The sequence below is a fragment of the Lepidochelys kempii genome, chromosome 1, assembly GCF_965140285.1.
Source record: "Lepidochelys kempii isolate rLepKem1 chromosome 1, rLepKem1.hap1, whole genome shotgun sequence".
Classification (NCBI taxonomy): Eukaryota; Metazoa; Chordata; order Testudines; family Cheloniidae; genus Lepidochelys; species Lepidochelys kempii.
The window spans coordinates 333947440-333969133 of NC_136380.1; the positions used below are offsets into that span (position 1 = coordinate 333947440).

At 40.4% G+C, this 21694-nt stretch overlaps 1 protein-coding gene across 5 annotated transcripts in view; it reads right to left on the reverse strand.

Annotated features, from left to right (window-relative positions):
• Positions 1 to 21694, reverse strand: part of PCLO (piccolo presynaptic cytomatrix protein) — a 514652-nt gene that overhangs the window by 477722 nt on the left and 15236 nt on the right. For all 5 annotated transcript variants that reach the window (XM_073328638.2, XM_073328636.2, XM_073328635.2 and 2 more), the window contains exon 3: positions 12826 to 14196. In XM_073328638.2, the coding sequence (XP_073184739.2) occupies positions 12826 to 14196 (1371 nt within the window). The remainder of the gene's footprint in view (positions 1 to 12825; positions 14197 to 21694) is intronic.

The window sequence follows — 21694 nt, forward strand, 5'->3', positions numbered from 1 at the left end:
AAAATGTTATTTTCACCATTTTTGGCTGAAATATTTCAGATTTTGATTTTTCACCAAGACCCCAAATTTTCCATGGAAAATTTTGACAAAACTTCTTTAGTTTTTGTTGAAATTTTCCATGGGTGTGGGGCGGGGAGAACATTTTCCAATAACTCTACCTGGGAGTCTCTGTTGATTCCAATGAGCTTCATTTGTGCTCTAAATATGAGAAGTGATCATTCCCATTAAATAGACTGAAAATGCCAGTCACTGCAGAATATTTATCAGCATTTTAGAAAAGAATACATGCCGCAACATTGTAACGCATTTCATATAAACAAAAATATTCCACTGCATTAAAAAGATTAATCTCAAGGCTACCTACAAAAAGTAACATTTTTTCTTAACTTTACAGAGTTTTACAGAGGCTCAGACAGTTTAAGTTAAATCAGAAAGTTGATTATAGGCTTTGTCATTAACTTCAATGAAATTGTATTGGTGGAAATATATACTTATTTCTACAATAAAAGATCAATTTGTTTAAACTCAATCATCTATAGATAGGAGTGGAGTTCCAAAGCAGAAAATCAGCCTGAAAATGTACTCAATTATTTTTTTAAAAAATTAAGAACTGAAAAAAAAATATTTACAGTTTTCTGACTAGCTGGAATTGTTTAGTAACTGTGTCCATCTGCTAGGACACAAATCTCCCAAAATCATTGTATTGGTTGAGGATATAAATTAGAAGACAAGTTTCTTATGTTCAGTTTAATATTTCCTTACATGAAAACTAGACTATTTCCAATTGTAAGTCCATCTGATAAAAACCCAACAAGATATTAATCTAGGAGAGCTCTAAAAACAGAAGACCACCATATGGTCTACTGGGCCCTGTCCTCAGAAGCCTAGGCTATCTCACTGTCTCAGCATCTGGCTTTACCCCCAAAATGCAATTAGTGACTAGTATCTCTTTGTTGTTCCACCCAAACACATGCCCTGGACCCTCAAAAATGGATGCACATTACCTTATTTCCTTTTGTTGATGATTGTAACAAAATATGACACTCTCTTTCTACTCCAACCATCCTTTGTGTAAAGACATTCTGCCTGAATGCCTAAATGTTGCTAATCCTTTCTTCAGCATTAGTCCATGACATCTTGTTTTCAAATACTATAAGACAGCATCTCAAACAGCTTTCTGGCATGAATCTAATCCTCTCTTTTCCACTCCACTTTAATGACATAAGAATTCCCTGTCCCCAAATATATTGGCCAAATCAATTTTATTCATAAGTAACATTCTCCCAAAGTCCTGAATCATCTTGGTTTTTGTCCACAGAACCGTCTCAATTTCCACAAAATCCTTCCAGAAATAACGGTCACAGTTACACAGGCAATTTCAAATAAGGTTCTTATGCTTTATGTAATGTTGTGTCAGAATATCTCCTCTGTATTCATGTGTGGGCCTCTCTCTTTACACCTTAAGATCCCCTCATATTTTTACTGTTGTTATTCATCATCCAGATGGTTCTAATGCATTGAAATACTGCTGTTGATTACACGCGTACAACCTTACTGGGTGTAAAAGGGTGCAGTACTGGTTCCCAAGTGCATTTCTGGATTTATACTGCATCACAGCACTAACATTTCTTTATTAATTTATCATAGTATTTTGATGAGCACTATCCACTTGGTTGGCACAGTATAATATGAAATTTTAACTGCATGTGCTAACTGGGACTTATTAACTCCCCTGACAACATGTACAGATCGTCTTGTGGGAAATAAGATATGTCCCCAGTGAATGCACATACATGTTACAGTAGAACTTCTTGCCAGAGTGTTACTAGATATACATAGCCATCTTATTGGTCCCAGTAATTTGACTATAAAGCATGGATACCAGTCGTCCTTTATGAGTTAGATAGAAAAAGAGCATGTATGCTTACAATGCATAAAGAGGTGACTATGTGAGTCCCTGAGAGCTGGCAATTGTCAAGAAGTCTCGCTGTAGGTTTCAGACACATTGAAGTCTCACCACAGATATCATGCCCCAGTCATGTCCTTTGTACTTCTTCCCAAGAAGAGATCAGGCTGTTCATTTTGCTTATGGGTAGGTTACAACATCAATAAGACACTCCATGATGTGTCTATGGCAAAGACCAGCAGTAACCAAATCTCTCTCAGTACCGAAAAAGATTTTGTGCTATTTATTTTTCTGGTCATGTAAGAAAGATAACCTGGGACTTTGCATGTATATATTAACAACACAATTGTATGTTTAAAGGTGTTCAGAACCTTTGAAAAATAAAGCCTCTTAAAAGTATCTCAATTCAGACACCCAAAAATTGGGGCACCCAAAATCACAAATCATTTTTGAAAAAATGTATCAGTGTCTTACTGAGTCTCCTCTGTTTTGGTCATCAAGGTGCATGAAGCCTAGACCAGTTCTTAAAATGCCTAAAATCAGCATTTTTGTTTCTTTCTCAAGACAATATGAACTAAAATTATGCATTTACTTGAGGTGAAAGACAAGAAGGATCCTGTGACTAAAGAAACACTGTAGAGAAAAAACACCTTAAAATGTTAATATAAATATAAAAAGTTCCTTGGGTGATGTCAAGCTTAGATACAACCAAGCTAAGCTAAGACTTTAGAAAATTTCTTTGATAATGTCAGCATGATGCAAATTCCTGATGAAATAAAATAGGAGAAAATCTCCTGTCTTAAGGCCAAGTCAGTAATTCTTCAGATTATCTACTTTAGGTTTCAGACTTCATGTTGACCCTCACTAATGCTCTAGTCCAGTGGTTCCCAAACTTTTTCTGCCGCTTGTGCAGGGAAAGCCCCTGGCGGGCCTGGCTGTTTACCTGTTGCGTCCGCAGGTTCAGCCGATTGCGGCTCCCAGTGGCCGCGGTTCACTACTCCAGGCCAATGGGAGCTGCTGGAAGCGGCATGGGCTGAGGGATGTACTGGCCGCCACTTCCAGCAGCCCCCAGTGGCCTGGAGTAGTGAATCGTGGCCACTGGGAGCCGCGATCAGCCGAACCTGCGAACGCAGCACGTAAACAAACCAGCCCAGCCCGCCAGGGGCTTTCCCTGCACAAGCAGCGGAACAAGTTTGGGAACCACTGCTCTAGTCTATAGGCTGTCTGATGTCCTAATAGCAGAGGAAAAACTAGACTGCAAGATCAGCATTTAAAGCCTTATGCCAATCATGATGATCAAGCATTTTTCATCCTGAAAGGTGCTAAGAAATAGACAAGATCTACAGGTGAAGAATTCAGAGTATTCCTTCTGGATATGGAGAATTGGCAGTGAGACAGGAGCAGGTCATGTATGAAATGTATTGCTACAGCAGTCAGCTCTTTGGAGCTCATACTAACACCCACCATTAGAATACTAATAAAAGCCAGCTGGCCTTGTGTAGCTTTACATCTCCACCCCACTGTCTGTATCTACAATGTTTAGTTACCCCTGCCGTTCTGGGTTCGGGAGGGCAAAATGGAAACTTTTATAAGCAGAGGAAACAGAAGCAAAAGAATTAAGAGACTAACACTAGCAAAAGAACAAATACCTACTTCGAGAGGCACTGTCAGTCTCTCTCAGACTCTAGAGTTAGTCCCTGATTTCCTCCTTATGCGGAAAATCTAAACGAGATGCGAGGGAGAAGGATATTTTTTTTTTTTGCAAGAGGAGAGCAGATGCCCTTGTGATGAAGGCACTGAAATAGAACTCAGAATATCTGGGTTCAATTCCAAACTGTGTCACACGCTGCAATCCACAATCTGTGCCTGCTTCAGTTTACCTTCTGTTAAATGAGGTAAATGTTTCCCTACTTCAAAGAGGTTTCTGAGGGGTGTCAAAGGTGGGTGACTGCATGGTGCTCAGATACTACCGGAGGCCAAAAAAGAACTGAGATAGCAATCGTTCTTAATTTTTTTTTCCATTGAGGCTTGCTGTATGCCCTCCCAGCACAGAGTTCCCCAGACCTACACTCCTCATCCTAATGGATTTTGGTGCCCTAGTGCCTCCACATTGTCTCTTCCCGTGGCCCATGGGGCCCTGCTTACAAGAGCCCATAGGCTGTAGCCCTTAGAATCACCATTAAAGGAGAGAATTCTCATCAGAAGTTTATCCACACTTACGCCGCATTAATTTATGAGTGGATTCCCAGTAGTGGTACAATCATGATACAGGCAGAATCGCCCTAATGGAGGTTGGGGATGGTCCAGACACTTTTTTCCACCATGACATTTCATTCCTGGTAGGAGGATTAGCCCAGTGTGTCAGCAACAGGAGGGCCTTGCTTTTGGCCTTTAGACCAGCCATATCCTCCAAAGATTCTGCCAGTGCCCGGAAGCTTCTCTCTTACCTAAGCCCCAGCAGGATTCTTAAACAAGGCATTGCTACATCTATCTTGCCTGCCTTATTCCACACAAAACTGAGGGAGGCCTCCATTATAACACTGAGTTCACTCACCCAGGATATGAGAATACCTCATTTAATTCCACCCCTCTACCTGATGAGGAGAAAGCAGTTGAACATGGGTCTCCCACCACTCATGTGAATGCCCTAACCACTGAGCTATGGGGAATTCTGGTGTGGGTTTCTCAATCCCTCCTGTTGAAGCTGTTCCATGGTGTATACATAATTAAGTATGCATTGGGCCAGAGAAAGATCAAATTAATTTAGAGTCCAGTGGTTTGGGCACTCACGTGAGAGGAAGAGGGAGGAATTGAATGAGGTTCTCCCACATCCTGGGGGAATACCGGTCATCTGAGCTGAAAGTTATAAGGGAGGCCTCATGATCCCCTTCCCTCATACCCTGTCATTTTGTGTGGAGTTAGGCATGAGCCTCCATCTTTCTACCCAGAAACAGCGTCAGTAGCCAAGTGTGAATCCCAAGCAGAGATAGATGCTTCCTTGCAGCCCAGAATTAGGCACCTAACTCTCTTTGAGGGCTGGGGATAAGATACACCCCGCTCATCAGCATCTCCTATTGACTAGCTTAAGCAGCTTGCTGCCTAGCGTGCTGGCTTTTGGGAATACCATTCTTAGGTGCCTGACTCTCACCATGCATTGTATTGGGAGCCTGCGCACCTAACTCAGTGTTGTGAATTGCACGCACAGCACTGCAAGTCCTAAGTCACCTTTGTGACTCTAGCCCTATGTGTCTATGTCACTTTTGAAACACGGATGTTAGGTGCGTTTGAAAATTTTACCCATGGTCAGTTTTTATTATATCATCTGAAGGCGCATCCCACATTAGGGATCCATGTCCTAACAGATAAAGCACAAGATGGGGGCGTTAGACAACCAAATCACACTAGGGAACAAGATGAATGGCTCCTTATGCACCTTATCTACAATGTATAGGGGGAAAAAACTGTGATCATGGGGGACTTCAATTTGAGAGACATACGCTGGAGGTCTCACGCTGCCAGTACTAAAACATCCTTGGAATTTTCGAATATTATAGATTACAATTCCCTCACTCAAAAGGTGTTGCATCCAACAAAGGGGAATTCTATGTTAGACCACATCTTGACAGATAGAGGAACTGATCAGAGAACTAAAGACTAATTGGTAAGTCAGGTAAAAGTGATCATGACTTGATCACATTTATAATGGACAAACAGTAGGTGTTTTAAAAAGCCCAGTTTCAGAAAGCTAAAAACGATTATGAGCCAAATCAGCTGGGAAGAAGAACGTAATCAGAAAAATGTGAATGATAAGTGGGAATTGTTTAAGAACTCTCTACTAGATGCCCAAAAAGCTACAAATGAGGAAGAAAGCCATATTCATTAAAAATCCAACCTGGTTTAAAGGCGAAGTGAAGGCCTGATGTGAGACTTCTATATATATAAAACAAATGGAAGTAAATGGAAATTGATAGTAACGAATATAAATTGATAGTAATGCATATAAAGCTATGAATTGTAGAAAATGGATAAGGGAAGCAAAGGGACACAAGAAGAGATTTATGGCTAGCAGAGTTAAGGACATAAGTATATTAGGAACAAAAAAAACTATATCAATGGTATTGATCCATTACTAGATGAAAATGATAGAATTATCCATCACAATGCAGAAAAGACAGAAGTGTTCAATAAATATTTCTGTTCTGTATTTCGGAAAAAATAGATCATGTAGTCATATCATATGATAACACTCTTTCCATTCCACCAGAATCTCAGGAGGATGTTAAACAGCAGCTACTAAAGTTAGACATTTTTAAATCAGCATGTCTGGATTACTTGCATTATTTGCAGATGTCACAAATTGGGGGAGAGGTAAATAATGAACAGAACAGGCTGCTGAGTGATCTCGATCACTATGTAAAATGGGCTCAAGCAAACAGTATGAATTTTAATATGGCTAAATGTAAATGTATACATCTAGGAACAAAGAATGTAGGTCATACATACAGGATGGGGGACTCTATCCTGGAAAGCAGTGTCTCTGAAAAAAGATTTGGGGTCATGGTGGAAAACCAACTGACCATAAGCTCCCAGTGCAACACTGTGTCCAAAAGAGATAACGTGATCCTGAGATGCATAAACAGGGAAATCTCAAATAGGAGTAGAGATTATATTTTACCTCTGTATTTGACAATGGTATGACTGTTGCTGGAATACTCTGTCCAGCTCTGGTGTCCACAACTCAAGAAGGATGTGAGAAATTGGAAACAGTTCAGAGAAGAGCCACAAGAATGATTATAGGATTAGAAAGCATGCCGTACAGTGAAACACTTCAGGAGCTCAATCTATTCATCTTGACAAAGAGAAGGTTAATGTGTGACTTGATTACAGTCCATAAGTACCTGCTTCAATCTAGCACAGAAAGGTATGATGCAGTAGCTAGAATCTGAAGCTCGACAAATTCAGACTGGAAATAAGATACACATTTTTAACAATGAAAGTAATTAACTATTGGAACAACTTAACATGGGACATGGTGGATTCTCTATTACTGACAATTTTTAAATCAAAATTGGATGTTTTGCCTAATAAATATGTTCCAGGAATTTATTTTAAGGAAGTTCTATGGCCTGTGTTATAAAGGAAGTCAGACAAGATGTTCATAATGGTCCTTTCTGGCCTTGGAATCTATGAATTATTTCTTTCAATTGTATATATGTTTTATAAAAATATGGACAAACATCAATTGCTCAGTTATGAGGGTATTTTTAACACAAACTACACAATCAAAGTTCATTATGAAATGTGGAATGCTTGATTTGGTGTAAAATTAATTTCATTTTGTGCTGATAATGAAGAAACTTTTTCTTCATTAATTCTGCATATTGTGTGATTGGTTATTTTGTGTCTGGCTCAAATGCAAGATACAGTCTTCTGTAAAAGGAATTTTACAAATCCCTTGATTATAAGTGGTTGTTATCAATTAATGGATACAACTTCTATGAACCATGGTGAATTCATATACATTGCATTTTCCTGTCCATTTTTGCATAATAAAGACACTGTTATGGAGCAAAGCATTCCTAGCATGCACCTGTTTATAATAATAATTTAGAGAAAGGCTTTAAATGTCATAAGTAAAAAATATTGCTGCTGAAAATGGATAGCTGTGAGGGACAATAGGGATTCCTCATAGTCCAACCAGCAGATTTTTCTCGATTGTGTTCTAGGTTTTCTGGATACCCGCTATTCTATAAACAAACCCCAACACAATACAACAAAAAAGTTCTATAAAACTCTCGCAGGAGTTCAACTAGCAGAATGTCCAGGTTTTCTCTAAAGGGCAGACAATGTAGTGCACAGTTGTTACTAAATGAGAAGTAATGGATATCATCGCAGATGATACAGTACAGCTTTCTGGACCTTTTCATGACAATCTTGGATGGACATTTTCATTACACACTCTTGGATGGCTCATTACTTTAAAGTGTTCCAGAGACTTGCTTTAAAGAACCCCTGCCACATTTGGATATTTAATTACAGGGACTCATTTCAATTGGGCTGGATTTCCATTATTTTTAAAGGCTAGTGTTTGGGCCTGAATAAACTCCTGAAGCATTTAAACAAAATGGGTCACCTGCTGATGTCGATGCTCCATTTTCCCCTCAGACTTCAGTGGGAGTTTGGAAAATAGGAATTACCATATTGGGTTAGATCAGGGGCCATCTACACCAGTGCCAACTGCTTCAGAGAAAAGTGTAAGAGACCCTGAAGTAGGCGGTTATGGGATCATGGAAAATGTCCTGCTAGCTCCAAAAGTTAGAAGTTTGTTTATGTCTTGAAGCATGAAGGTTTATATTCATTGCAAAACTTTATTTTGTTCATATTTTGTATTATAACTCTGCCCAAATAAATGGCTGATCTTTGAATGCTGCTAAACTCTTTGCTTTTATGATACCACCAAGTCTGCCTGGGGAAGGACTTCACAATGTAGCCACTTTCCCCACTCCCTTCACCATTGTTTTATTTTGGGGAAGATCATCATTTATGTATTAATGTTAATAAAGTCTAGTAAATACAAGTGGGGGCCCAAAATAGCAAAAACTTTAACATTCCATTTCGAAGTCAAATTGTAGAATTTTGCACAGAAGACAACCCCATCAAATAAGCCTAATAATAAATATTACTTTCCCCTATTTAAGATTGTCATGTGCAAGCTATGTCTTCACACACACATCCCTTTCTTAGAATTATAGTTCCTTCCTTCACAGGTCAGAAATTACATCCATTTTCCCCCCAAATTCTCCCAACTTATTTTCCATTCCAAAAACACTCCTCTTACCATGTCCATAATAAATTCTTTCACAGATAGAACCATTTTTTCCTTCCAATACCTATGGATAATTTTACAGCTATCCATAGACTAAAGAACTCTAGGTCTGTTGTTCCCTTGGCATTTCTATAAGATTAGACATACTGCATATTCTACCATTATATACGCACCTCATATATCATTTTGCTTCCTTTTTTTGTTCATAGACTATGTGATTATATAAAGATGTTATACTTATGGAGCATCCATCCTGATTCCATGATTTTAATTTCCTAGCTTTTCCCTCTGGATGTTTCTAACTCATCTTTCTTTTTTGAAAATCCTCCTTGTAGTTTATTGCCACACTATTTCATGGCACGATGCCTCCCTCCTGCCATCCCCCCGACCTGCAGCATGTCCAACAATTATATTAGCCACCCAGTTCTGATCCTGTTCAGTATTCACTCAAAAGCCACACTGAGCTTTAAATGCACAAAATGGTCGTTGCCACAGTCTTCATTTCTGAGCTTCGACAGTTGCAATTTTCTTATATTCTGTTACTAAAAATAGAACTGCTTCCAACTACCCGAGCTGGAAACCCACAGAAAAGCTAATTAAACAGTTGGTAAACAATGCTCCTCCCCATTGTGTAAATGGTAGGATAAGAACAGTGGCTCAGCTCTGTGCTAATGCACCAGGTTTACGTGCCCCTGTAAGTCTTTGAAATCTATCAAGTGTCATTTATTTAATTATTCTTCGCAGTTTACTTCACAGATAAATTACCATTTAGGTAAATAAATATTTGTCTGCTAGATCAACAAATGAGAAAAAAAGAGCAATTGCTTCTTTTTTAAAAAAGGCAATATGAGCCATACTCTCAGTTTGTGAAAATCAGTGCAGCTACATCGATATCCATGGGACTTTGCTGATTTACACCACTGAGAGACTGGCCCTGTAGGTTTAACTGGAGCTCATCAGCACAGGGATTGTTTTCAATGGATTCAGAGAAGGAAATACGCTTCAAAAGGTGAGGTGCTGTCACATAACGACAGGAACAAATATCTTTTATTATAAATAGGCATCTTGTTCCCTCTTAAGCATCAGCCACCCTTGTCCACAGCATGATACCAGGCTGCATGCTGGATATTCCATGTTAAAAGTACTCAAAGATTGAAAAGCACTGGGGGGGTTAGATTTTCCTGAATATTTATCAACTCAGCATATGTTTTCTTGTTCTTTGAGCCTCACTGTGCGCCCCTTAAATGGGGCAGGATCAGAATCATTCAAACACATTTGCTTAGATGCTGCCTCCATTCCTGTGTCAAGGTCCTCCAGGCCCTTATCTATTACCTATACCACATGCTTTCCCTCTGGTTTCCCAAGTAATGAAGGACACATCTCATGTTTTGGCAGGTACCAGGTAACAGTTCATAGACTGATATACAAACAACAGTAAGAACTGCCCTTGTGCATTAGCAACTGCAAAATAAAGCTCAGTTTAGGACTGATGTTGCATTGTTTTCTGACCCCAAACCCATCCTGACTTCAGTATAAAGAGACAGAAGGATTTTTTTTAAAAAAGGAAAGATATAGCCTTTAAAACAGCCGAATTTGGTCTTTCCAGATTAGAACTCAGAGAGTAAGGATAAAAAGAGAGAGTGTATGTTAAACAGAGGGAGTGAATTTCCCTCCTGATCTCATTCTAACAGCTATGAGCATTCCTTCCTTTGATCCCCATATAAATCAGCCCACCCCACCTTCAAAAACAGTTGTTGGAGAGTGTGAAGTTTGGTAATAAACACAGTCTGACTAGCTGCTTGTCCTTTGACAGACCACATCACACTCCAGCTATATTGAGCACTACAGTTACAGAGTCAATAAAATGCTAACTCCCATTATATTACTTGCAATTTTCATAATTTCAGGTGGTTTTTATGTCTGGATTACTTGGTCTTCCTCATGATTTTTTGCCCTTTGGAAAAAGGTTACCACCTCCCATTCTTCTCAAGGGGACTGAAGCTTGCATCCTCTTCACAATGTGTGGCCAGGGAGGAGACAAAGACATTTAGCTAGAGTGGCTTGCTAAATGAGGGAAGTAGAGGAAAGAAGCAAATAAGATGGAAACCATAGGGTATGGGTAACAGAAAAGGGCTTGGGGGGGGGGTAACATAGAAATGGGACAGCAGCTAAGGAAATTTATATTGCAGGAAGAAAAACAGACCAAGGACTGTGGGAAAGAGGAAGACAACTAGGTGGGAAGGAGAGACATGGGGGCAGACAGACTACAGGGGAAGGAAATTAGAATGTGAGGTACTGGATATTGTGAGGGGGAAAGAGAGATTATAACGGGCAGGAAACTGAGCAGAAATGGAGGGAGACTTTGAAGGGAAGAGAATGTGGTGGTGAATATTAAGGGGAGCAGAAAGGGAGATGGGGTGAGAGGAATACTAGGAGACTGAGAGAAGGAGTCCAGGCAGGAAGGTTGGACAGTGATGAGGGAGGAAAAAAGGAAATAGCATGCCAGTTTCCAACTTTAGGTGTTAGGAGAAGGTACATGGAACCAGCAGGGAAGTCAGGGGGAAGCCTCACATTTTTGTGAATGCATTTATTTAACAGCCAAGTGTGGGGCTTTCAAAAGTGATGATGGGATTTAGTAGTGTAAGCTGCATTAAAAGTCATGGGACTTTTGCAACTGAATCCCTCCGTCACTTTTGAAAAATCTCTACCTGAATTTTAAACCCAAATGATCTCACATTCTAGAGGTGCAGGATTTCTGCCCTAAAGACTGAAAAATTCAGAAGACAGACACAAGAACGTGAGAATTTGTTGTTTGGTTTAGTTTGGTGTTTTTTGAAGGGCAAGGGGCTCTGATTCCAGTTTTTCACACTCTCAAGGGTTGGCAATACCGTGGTTAGGAAGAGAATCCAAGAGATAAAGTCCACACACATTGAATGTTCTTTTCTTGTCACTATTCTTCCTATGCTTCTACTCTGCTATGGCAGTGATGTCACAATGATCTAACCCAGATAGATATTTCTAGTTTATTTACTTGGATACCAAACACCCTTAACTAATAGTTTCTTTTCTCAGGTACTAAGTAGATTGAATTACACACTTGAATTACCTGCAAGTATTTGGCTGGTGGTCTATTTTTACCAAGTCAGGTCTTGCTAACTCAATAAGGAAAGTATGGTATTTTCCTGCCCTGCTCAAAAACTGACATAAAGTGCCTCACCACTTCCCTCTTTTTCAAAATTCTTGCAAGAAAGAACAATAAATAAATAAATGTTGCCTTTTTGGAAAGAATGGTGGTTACAAGAGTTAAACAGAGTCTGTTCCAATAATTGTCTTTTGTGGAAACATTTTGCTACATAGCTACATGGGAAAGACATATTGTCGTATTTTAACAATAAACAGCCCCACTCAAACTCTAGCCCTTTTATCAGTTAAATGGCTTTCTGATCGTTGCCTGTTTAAATCCTGGCCCACTTTGCACACATATATCCCTCAAACTTCAGGGGTTTGGGCACATCAGAATGAGTCTGCCTCCCACATACAGTAAAGAGTCAGAATGTGATTAATGGAACCTGAAAGAACAGGTACAACTCTGTCTAACAGATTTAGGGAGAAGTTAAAAGACTGTGCCGGGGAAAAGTGACTAACAATTAATAAATCCTTTCATTCAATAATGCTCACTGATCAAGAGGAGGAGGAGAGGGAAATAAACCATGTTAATGTTGCTATACTGACAGACATGAAAGAGAACTTTTACCCCAGGGTGAGCTCTAAAGAATGAGTACAATAATCTACCATGCTATAATACCACTAATTTCAAAGGGTTCAGTAATCATCATTATTATTAGTCTGCCTTTGCCTCAAAACCTAGGAGATCTACTAAAGTATCTGCCTTTAAAATACAGGAAATTCATCTAAAGTAGCTTTTGATTACCCTCCAAGTTTCAGAAATATTTAATTAAAAAAAATACAAGCTCTCAAATGAAGCATTAGAATTGTTCAGCACCACTTGCTAATTAAAAATATGCTTTGACATTCACAATCTAGAAAACCAGTTGCTAACGTATATAGAGTAAATATAAATGCCACTGCCTACCTCAACTATGTGCGGCATCGGATTAAATCCACAGAGATTGCACATGATATTCTTGCATTCTGTACATGTATTAAAGTTGGGAGGATCCTTAGAACCAATGTTTAGTCCAGTTTTACAAAGAGTACAAGTTGATTTAGGTAGGGTAATTTTTTCCAGTCCTGGTGGCCCAGCAGATTTTTTAGATTCAGCAATTTGAGGCTTGCTGTCTTTTGCAGCAATAGGTTTCTTTTCTAATTCAGATCCTTTAACGGTTACAATGTTATCTGTCTTGGGTGGCTGTGACTTTTCTGCCACAGGAGGCTTGGCTTCTTTTTTCACAGGTGCTGCTTTTAGAGATGGCTGAGCCTGACTGGCCTCTTTGGATGGTACCTGAGATGGTGGAGGGGGTTGCTTTGTAGCAGGCCCCAGTAGAGGGCCTGAGGATTGAGCTCCTTGTTGGCCTGATGTGGAGATTAAATTTGAAGCCTGGCTAAAGATTGACGCGCCAAATCCAAAGAGTTTCCCAGTAACTGTTTCTTGTGGAGTTGTAGGCTGTGGTTTAGGGGTGTCAGTAATACCTCCCAGATTTAGACTGAAACGCCTTGGTTGCTCTTGGGCTCTCTGAGGCTGTTGAGGCTGAGGTGTTGGCTGCACGGGGGTAGGCTTGGGGCCTACAGCTGCTTGTTGTCCTTTTGGAACCTGCTTGGCATCAGGTTTTGGGGTTACTTTTATTTGTGTCTTCTTAAGGTCTTCTTTCATTTGTGTTGGCTCAACAGTGTCTGGTCCAGGCTGAGAAACAAATTTAGGATCTGACTTTTGCCGTGACACTTGTGGTAAGGTTTTGGAATCTGGCAGGACCGCTTTATCCCCAGCCAGATGGGTGTCCAGCAACAGCTTGGCATGTTCTGATCTCTGAGATTCCATTGCTTTCTGTTGAGTTGACGGAGCTTTGGGACCTTGTGAATCCCGTTTCAGACCAGACGCTGAAGAGGCGGGCACACTGTCAGTTGTAGGCTTCTTTTGCTTATCTTCGACCAATGTTGGCTTGACCTGGCCAAATTTTGGAGTGGGTTCAATTTGCTGAGAGATGTGTGGGGTAACAGGCACAGTGGGTGGCTGCTTTGATTTCACAGGGGGAGAGCCAGGCATGGATGGTTGCTTTGTCAGTGGCGGGGGCTTTTTAGGTTCTAGGGACTGGGAAGAAGCCGGTGTTTGAGAAATATCTTTCTTTTGAGCAGGCTGCTGGGGCTGGGAGGGCGCTTTGGTTGTTAGAGGTGGAAAGGTTGCCTTCTGTTTGGATGGAAGAGGCTGTGGCACAGGACCATGAACAGAAGCTAAATCACCACCTAGTGCTCTTTGCATCTGGCAGTTTAAACAGAGCCATTCTTTAACCTGCAGGAAAAGATTTAAAATTAGGGTCATGTTATGTTAACATTAGTAAATCAACTTTTGGCAGATAAAAGTTCACCAAAAGAGGGGGAAATATTACCACTGAATATTGCTTTATGGTTAAAAAAATACAACTGAATTTTTCATTTCACTTCTGATTCCTGCAGTCCGGGCCATCAGAACAAGTCCACACTTCAAGCACTGTGGAAATTCATGGGGGCAGCACTGATTTGCCAGCATTGAGTCATCAGCAATACTGATTTGCCAAAAAAAGTTTTAAAAAAAGAAAATGGTAATAATGAAATAATAATAATACTCAAAAATAGTTTGGCAAATTAATGCTGCCAATGAAAGCCATAATTATAATAATCAGAACAAAAATGAATGCATAATTACCTTTAACTGTGCAATTATCAAGTTCCTGGACTAGTTTATAGTTTTGGTTATGTTTTATATAATAGGAGCAAAAAAGTCATAGTGGTGCTCTATATGCACATATTGAACTAACAATAGAGGTGTGCTAATGAATTCCATATATTTATGTAGACCCATTTCATATAATCAACTTCTGAGCACAAGTCATCATCTGAAATAAATGAGGAGCTCTGCTTAAAAAATTATGGCCCTACATGAACCATAATTATGTGTTCCTGCAATCATATCATTATTAGGCTTAGTAGATCCAAAAATAATTACCATAAGCCCCATTGTACTCTTCATTATTCAACACAAAGGGAAAGAATAAGGCAAATAATTCATCTATTTTCTGTACCTCTAGGCCTCTATTACTGTAGTATCCAAGAACCTCACAATTTGTAATGAGAGGTTTCAGAGTAGCAGCCATGTTAGTTTGAATCCTCAAAAAGAAAAGGAGTACTCGTGGCACCTTAGAGACGAACAAATTTATTTGTTCGTCTCTAAGGTGTCACGAGTACTCCTTTACAATTTGTAATGTATTTCTCCTCACAACAGCCCTGTGAGGGAAAGAAATGCTATTTTACAGGTGGGGAACTGACTGCATGACTTGCTCAAAGCCTCACAGGAAGTATGGCAGAGAAAAGAATTGAACTGAGCTCTTCTGAGTCCCAGGCTACGACCCTAATCTCAGGACCATTCTTGCTCTCTTCTTATGCCCCCATAACTGTTTTAAGAGAGGAGAGCAGAACAAATACACCATTGTTTTCTCCTGAAGGCTATCTGCACAGTTGCAGTTGGGGCTCCAGAGGATTTCAGAAAGGACATGTCAGGCCAGAGGAAGAGGAAGATGAAGCCAGGAAAACATCTGTTCCACATGGCATTCCCCATGCTTTTCATTACTACTCAGTTTGGCATGGTATCCTGCACGGCAACAATTTCCAGCAGGAGAGTTAGTTCTGCTCATTACAGCATTATCTCCTACTCCTCCCTCCACACTCTCTATTCTAGGGGTGGCCAACCTGAGGCTCCGGAGCCATATGCGGCTCTTCAGAAGTTAAGTATGCGGCTCCTTGTATAGGCACCGACTCCAGGGCTGGAGCTACAGGTGCCAACTTTCCAATGTGCTAGGGGGGTGCTCACTGCTCAACCTCTGGCTCTGCCACAGGCCCTGCCCCCACTCCACCCCTTCCCACCTCCTCCGGTGTGGCTGCCGGTGGGCGGAAGACACTGGGAGCGGGGTGCGGGGGAGCTGATGGTGGGCTGCGGACATATTACTGTGGCTCTTTGGCAATGTACACTGGTAAATTCTGGCTCCTTCTCAAGCTCAGGTTGGCCACCGCTGCTCTATTCCCTTTGGAGGGGAAGGCAGGGCACACATGCAGCCACAAAGCCAGTGATATCATATATCCTGAGTGAGCCACATTGCCAAGGGACAAAGGGAGCTGCACAGAGGAGCAGACCACAGGGGTAGTACAAAATTCCCTATAGGCTCTTGGCTGCCTCAGGTGAGGGGAGATTCATTCATCCTGCTCCCTCCACAGACTTGCAAAACCTCATCCCTATCACCAACCAAGATGAAAACGAGGACATTTTATGTGGTGAACGTTTTGGTATTCAAGGGGATGAGTCAAGCTTACAGGACAAAATAATTAAGAAACAACTTCAGCTCCCATTTCAAGTGTGTGTAACTCCCATTGAATTTACTGCAAGTTGCACCCATGGAAATGAAAACTGAATTGGCCCAGACTGCTTTTTAATTATTATGTTTCCCTCTGTACTTACCCAGCAATACATTTTTAACAATGACCATAAAAGAGATTTTATGATCGCACCCATCTTCATAGATCCAGTAACCACCCCAAACACACCAAGAAATCTGTTATCTGCAGCAGTGGTTCTCAAAGCCGGTCCACCGCTTGTTCAGGGCCGGTTTGTTTACCTTCCGCGTCCGCAGGTTCTACCGATCGCGGCTCCCACTGGCAGCGGTTCACCGCTCCAGGCCTGTGGGGGCTGCAGAAAGCGGCACGGGCCAAGGGACATGCTGGCTGCCCTTCCCGCAGCCAGGGGTTTTCCCTGAACAAGCGGCAGACCGGCTTTGAGAACTACTGATCTACAGGCACTCAGATACCACAGAATATGCTCTGAGGAGAAAGTCCAGGATATACACCTTAAGATGCTCAAAAACACCTTCACTAAACAAGGACACTCCACCAGAGAAGTAGATTACATCATGGAACAGGTCACCCAAATATCCCGAGAGAACCTGTTTCAATACAGAAATAAAACCCCCTTCGACTGCACACCCTTAGTTGTCACCTACCACCCCACACGGAACTCATATAGGGTAGCATCAAACAACTACAACCCATAGTTGATGGGGACCCCATCCTGAAAGAAAGCTTTCCTGAACCCCCTCTTCTGGCCTTCAGACAACCCCTCAATCCCTCCAAGCTCATCTTCAGAAGCTAGCTCCTAACAAACCAGGACGCACAAACTCAAAGCAGCACCATATCCTGACAGAACAACAGATACAAAACCTGCAGACTGCTACAATGATCAACACCCCACACAACATACCTGTAGGGACACATTCCAGTCACAACATGTGGTGTACCTCATCCAGTGCACTAAATGCCTCAATAGCAACTATGTGGGTGAAACTAGACAATCACTACACTCTCAAATGAACTCACACAGGAAAACGATAAAAGACAAAAACACCCTAGCACCTGTGGGCGAACACTTTTCACAAAGTCATCACTCAATATCTGACCTATCAGTCCTCATCATAAAAGGAAACCTGCACAACACTTTCAAAAGACAAGCCTGGGAGTTTAAATTCATAACTTTACGAGACACTAAAAATCAGGTTCTGAACAGATGGATTTATGACTCATTACAACAGTCTGTAACCCATTAATAATCCCATCCAGCTGTTTCTCCCCCCCTCCCCCCCTTCATTTCCTTCCTATGACGCGAGGGGTGTTAATGGGTCACTTCACCTTATATGGTCCCTTGAAATATGCATTAATTACTTTTGGTAAACAATCTGTTCCACCTTGTATTTAGCAGTGACACTGAGTTAGCTTCTGAGACCTAAGAAGAGCACTGTGTAAGTTTGATAGCCTGTCTCTCTCACCAACAGAAGTTGATCCAATAAAAAATATTACCTCACACACCTTGTCTCTCTTACCACCAATAAAGACATTTAAAAAAATAATGATGGCCTTTTAATTTTATCAAATGCTTTCTTCACCATGTGATATAATTAATGGTAAACACAGCACCTGGTTAAGTCCAGCCTGATTATAGTGTCCAATTAGAGTCTAAATAAATAAATATGAGTCCGCTCTGTACTGCAGTTTGCAATATATTAACTTGAGCACCAACAATGTTAAGTGCCTTTATATCCTGTGTTTTCATTTTTTACTTTCTGAATCAAAATAAAGCTTTTAAAATAAAAGTTAATGGGTAACTCCTACAACTGAAATGAAGAAGGAAAAACATAGGGATTTTACCTTTTTTTTTAAAAAATCCCTCTGTTTTAGCCATAATTCCTTCCACTGAAATGCCTGGGAGGAATTTAAGTGCCAAAACTCCAAAGCCATTATAACCAATATATTTCATTTTAAACTCAGAGAACTGTAGTTTGCATGTGTTTTAACTGGAGGAGTTGTAAATAAATTACGTTAAGAGCTGCATTTTATCAACTAAAACATATTGAAGAATGGGCCTGATCATGTGTCTGCTGCCATCAAAGAGTTTGCTACTGACTTCACCGGGAGTAGGCTTGGGCTGTATCCAGGGCTGCTCTTCCATATTTTTACAGACAATGTAAAAGTTGTGGGAGGGTGAGCACCTCTTCCCCTCTATTCAATGACCATCATCATAAAAGGAGAAAGAGCGAGCAGTCAGAGCAATGTGTCATGGGCAGCAATGCCCTGGCCCAAATCCCAAATTCTTTCTTCGTTATATTTATTTCTTCCCAGAGCCAAAAAGGGCAAAATCCTCTAGTGCAGTGTGGCCTCCCCACTGGTCTGATGTAAACAGGCACTAAAGCTAGTGTAATTGGCCAAGGAACAATCACCCCAGTGGATTCTTTGGTGGAGTAGAGGTTTCTATGTTACACCTCTTCCTCTTTACGGAGGAGATGGTATGATGGGATAACATGATTTTGGCAATTAATTGATCTTTAAATATTCATGGTAAATAGGCCCAATGGCCTGTGGTGGGATGTTAGATGGGGTGGGATCTGAGTTACTACAGAGAATTCTTTCCTGGGTATCTGGCTGGTGAATCTTGCCCATATGCTCAGGGTTCAGCTGATCGCCATATTTGGGGTCAGGAAGGAATTTTCCTCCAGGGCAGATTGGAAGAGGCCCCTGGGGTTTTTCGCCTTCCTCTGTAGCATGGGGCCTGGGTCACTTGCTGGATGATTCTCTGCATCTTGAAGTCTTTAAACCATGATTTGAGGACTTCAATAGCTCAGACATAGGTGAGAAGTTTATTGTAGGAGTGGGTCGGTGAGATTCTGTGGCCTGCATTGTGCAGGAGGTCAGACTAGATGATCATAATGGTTCCTTATGACCTTAATACCTATGAATCTATGAATCCTCATCGCCTAGCTCTCTGATGTGATATTATGTAATTTCAAAATAATAAGCAAACACTAAAATATATTTCACAGCCCTGCCATATGTTCAGAGAAATAATAACAGCTTTCTAATGACTGTACTAGTTAAAAACGGGAGCTCCAAAGTAAGTTTATTCTCTATTTTCTAGCAATACCATCTATGAAGAGTGACCATGAAAGACAAACCTGTACCATCTTATTCAACAGCTCTTCTTTCTCTGTGCATTCAGAGTCAGAACTGCTGACTCCAGTGACAAAAATACATATTTATTGCTTTCATGTTTAACTTTCCTTAGCCATACAGAGACAACACAGCTCAGGAAGACCTGGATTCTACTCCTTCTTGTGTGTTATCAATAGAATTGTTACACCTGTGCAAACCCATTGAAGGCAACGGACTTGCACGGGTGTCACAGAATGCTTTGGCTGACTTGCAGGGTTTTTATTTCTGTGGAAGACCCTGCATGATTTTAACTAAAACATATTGTTTTCCAGTATGGCTGCAAGGAAAAAAAAACACATCTTCTTTACATTTCAAATTGAGCACATTTGAAACAACATTCACTGAGACAATAAAAATGTAGCTATTCTAACAGCCAATTCTCAGAGCAAAGCTATGTTTTAAGATAATTAAACAAATTGTCATTTACATTAAATCTCCTGGCAGTGTAAAGGAGCCTTAAAATGTGTATACAACATAAGCATATGTTCCCAGCTCAGTGTAAAATTTATGAACGCTTTACAATGCAGGGGATTGTAAAGTAGCCTCAGTGTAAATGAGAATCAGGTCCAATGTATTTAAAAGGCCCAACTCTGCACCAAAGCGTGACCTAGAAGTCAATTCCCAGCATGGGAACAAACACGTGTTTATGGCTCCCAAAGCCTCCAACAGGAGCCAGAGACAGGAATCTGAATTTGATTTATAGAATACATTTCTACCTAGATAAAATTAGGCCCTTAAAAATGCAAGTCAGTTATAATTCTATGCAGTATCATGTACGCTGGTAAAGCATCATAACAGAAAAGGCTCTAAGACTCAGAATCCTGGTGTGGGCAAAGAAGCAATAGGTTCAGCTCCAGCCCAAATACAACAGGGATGACATGGCCATTCTAAACTCAGGTATGTAATGTATCAGTTAAATAAGACTTTGCATCAGATGACTGGAGGGTAGCTAAATGTAATGCCAATTTAAAAAAAAAAATGTTTCAGAGGTGACCCTGGCAATTACAGGCCAGTAAGCCTAACTTCAGTTTGGGCAAGTTGGCTTAAATCATTTTAAAAAACAGAATTATCAGAAAGATAGTTAAACACAATACATTGGGGAAGAGTCAGCACAGCTTTTGTAAAGGGAAATCATGCCTTTACAAACCTATTAGAATTCTTTGAGGGGGTCATTCAACAACCATGTGGACGAGAGTGATCCAGTTGATATTGTGTACTTGGACTTTCAGAAAAACCTTGACAAGATCCCTCACCATAGGCTCTTAAACAAACTAAGAAGTCACGAGAAAAGAGGGAACATCCTCACATGGATCAGTAACTGATTAAAAGATAGGAAACAAAAGGTAGGAGTAAATGGTCAGTTTTCACAATGGAGAGAGGTAAATAGCATGGTCCTCTAAGGCTATGTACTGGGACAACATATTCATTAATTATCTGGAGGTGGCAAAATTTGCAGACGACACAAAATTACTCAAGACAGTTAGGTCCAAAGCAGACCAAAGTTACAAAGGGATCTCACTAAACTGGGTGACTGAGCAAACAAAAAAGCAGATGAAATGTAATGTTGACAAATGCAAAAAAATGCCAACTCTACATACAAAATGACAGGCTCTAAATTAGCTGTTACCACTAACAGTATAGAACACAAATGGTTAACAAGTAAAAGTTCATCTGTTCTACATAAAAAGCATCCAACCAAGTGAATATTACTGGGATTTGACAACAGATTATCCCTTTTGTTCAAAGAAGGAATCATCCACACTTCCTGCCCAGTGATTACCCAGAAAACAGCATCCCATATCACATGACCTGATGCAGTAGTAAATTACAGTTGCTGGGCAACAGTAATACCAGTGCAGATGGCTCACTGCAGTTGATACCTTTAGCTTTGCAGATTAATTCATAATTTACTTGTGTTAAAAACTGGACGGAAGAGTTTCCTGGGCTAGTGGTAACTTGTTTAAAAGCCTTTTAGCGTATTTTCTATTTAAAATGATTAGCCTACATGTTGGAAGGTCAGGCATTTCTTGCCGTACACTAACGATCGTTCAGCTTCTCTTAGCTCTTTTTTTTTTTTTTTTTTTTGCATTAAAGAAACTAGAAGCTACAGGACAATAATGTTTTTAATACGAATCTGCCCTGAATTAAAGAGTACTAATGTAGACATGTAAACTTCCTCTGATAAAGAATAATGGAAAGTGTATTGCATTCTTAAACAGGAATACTTC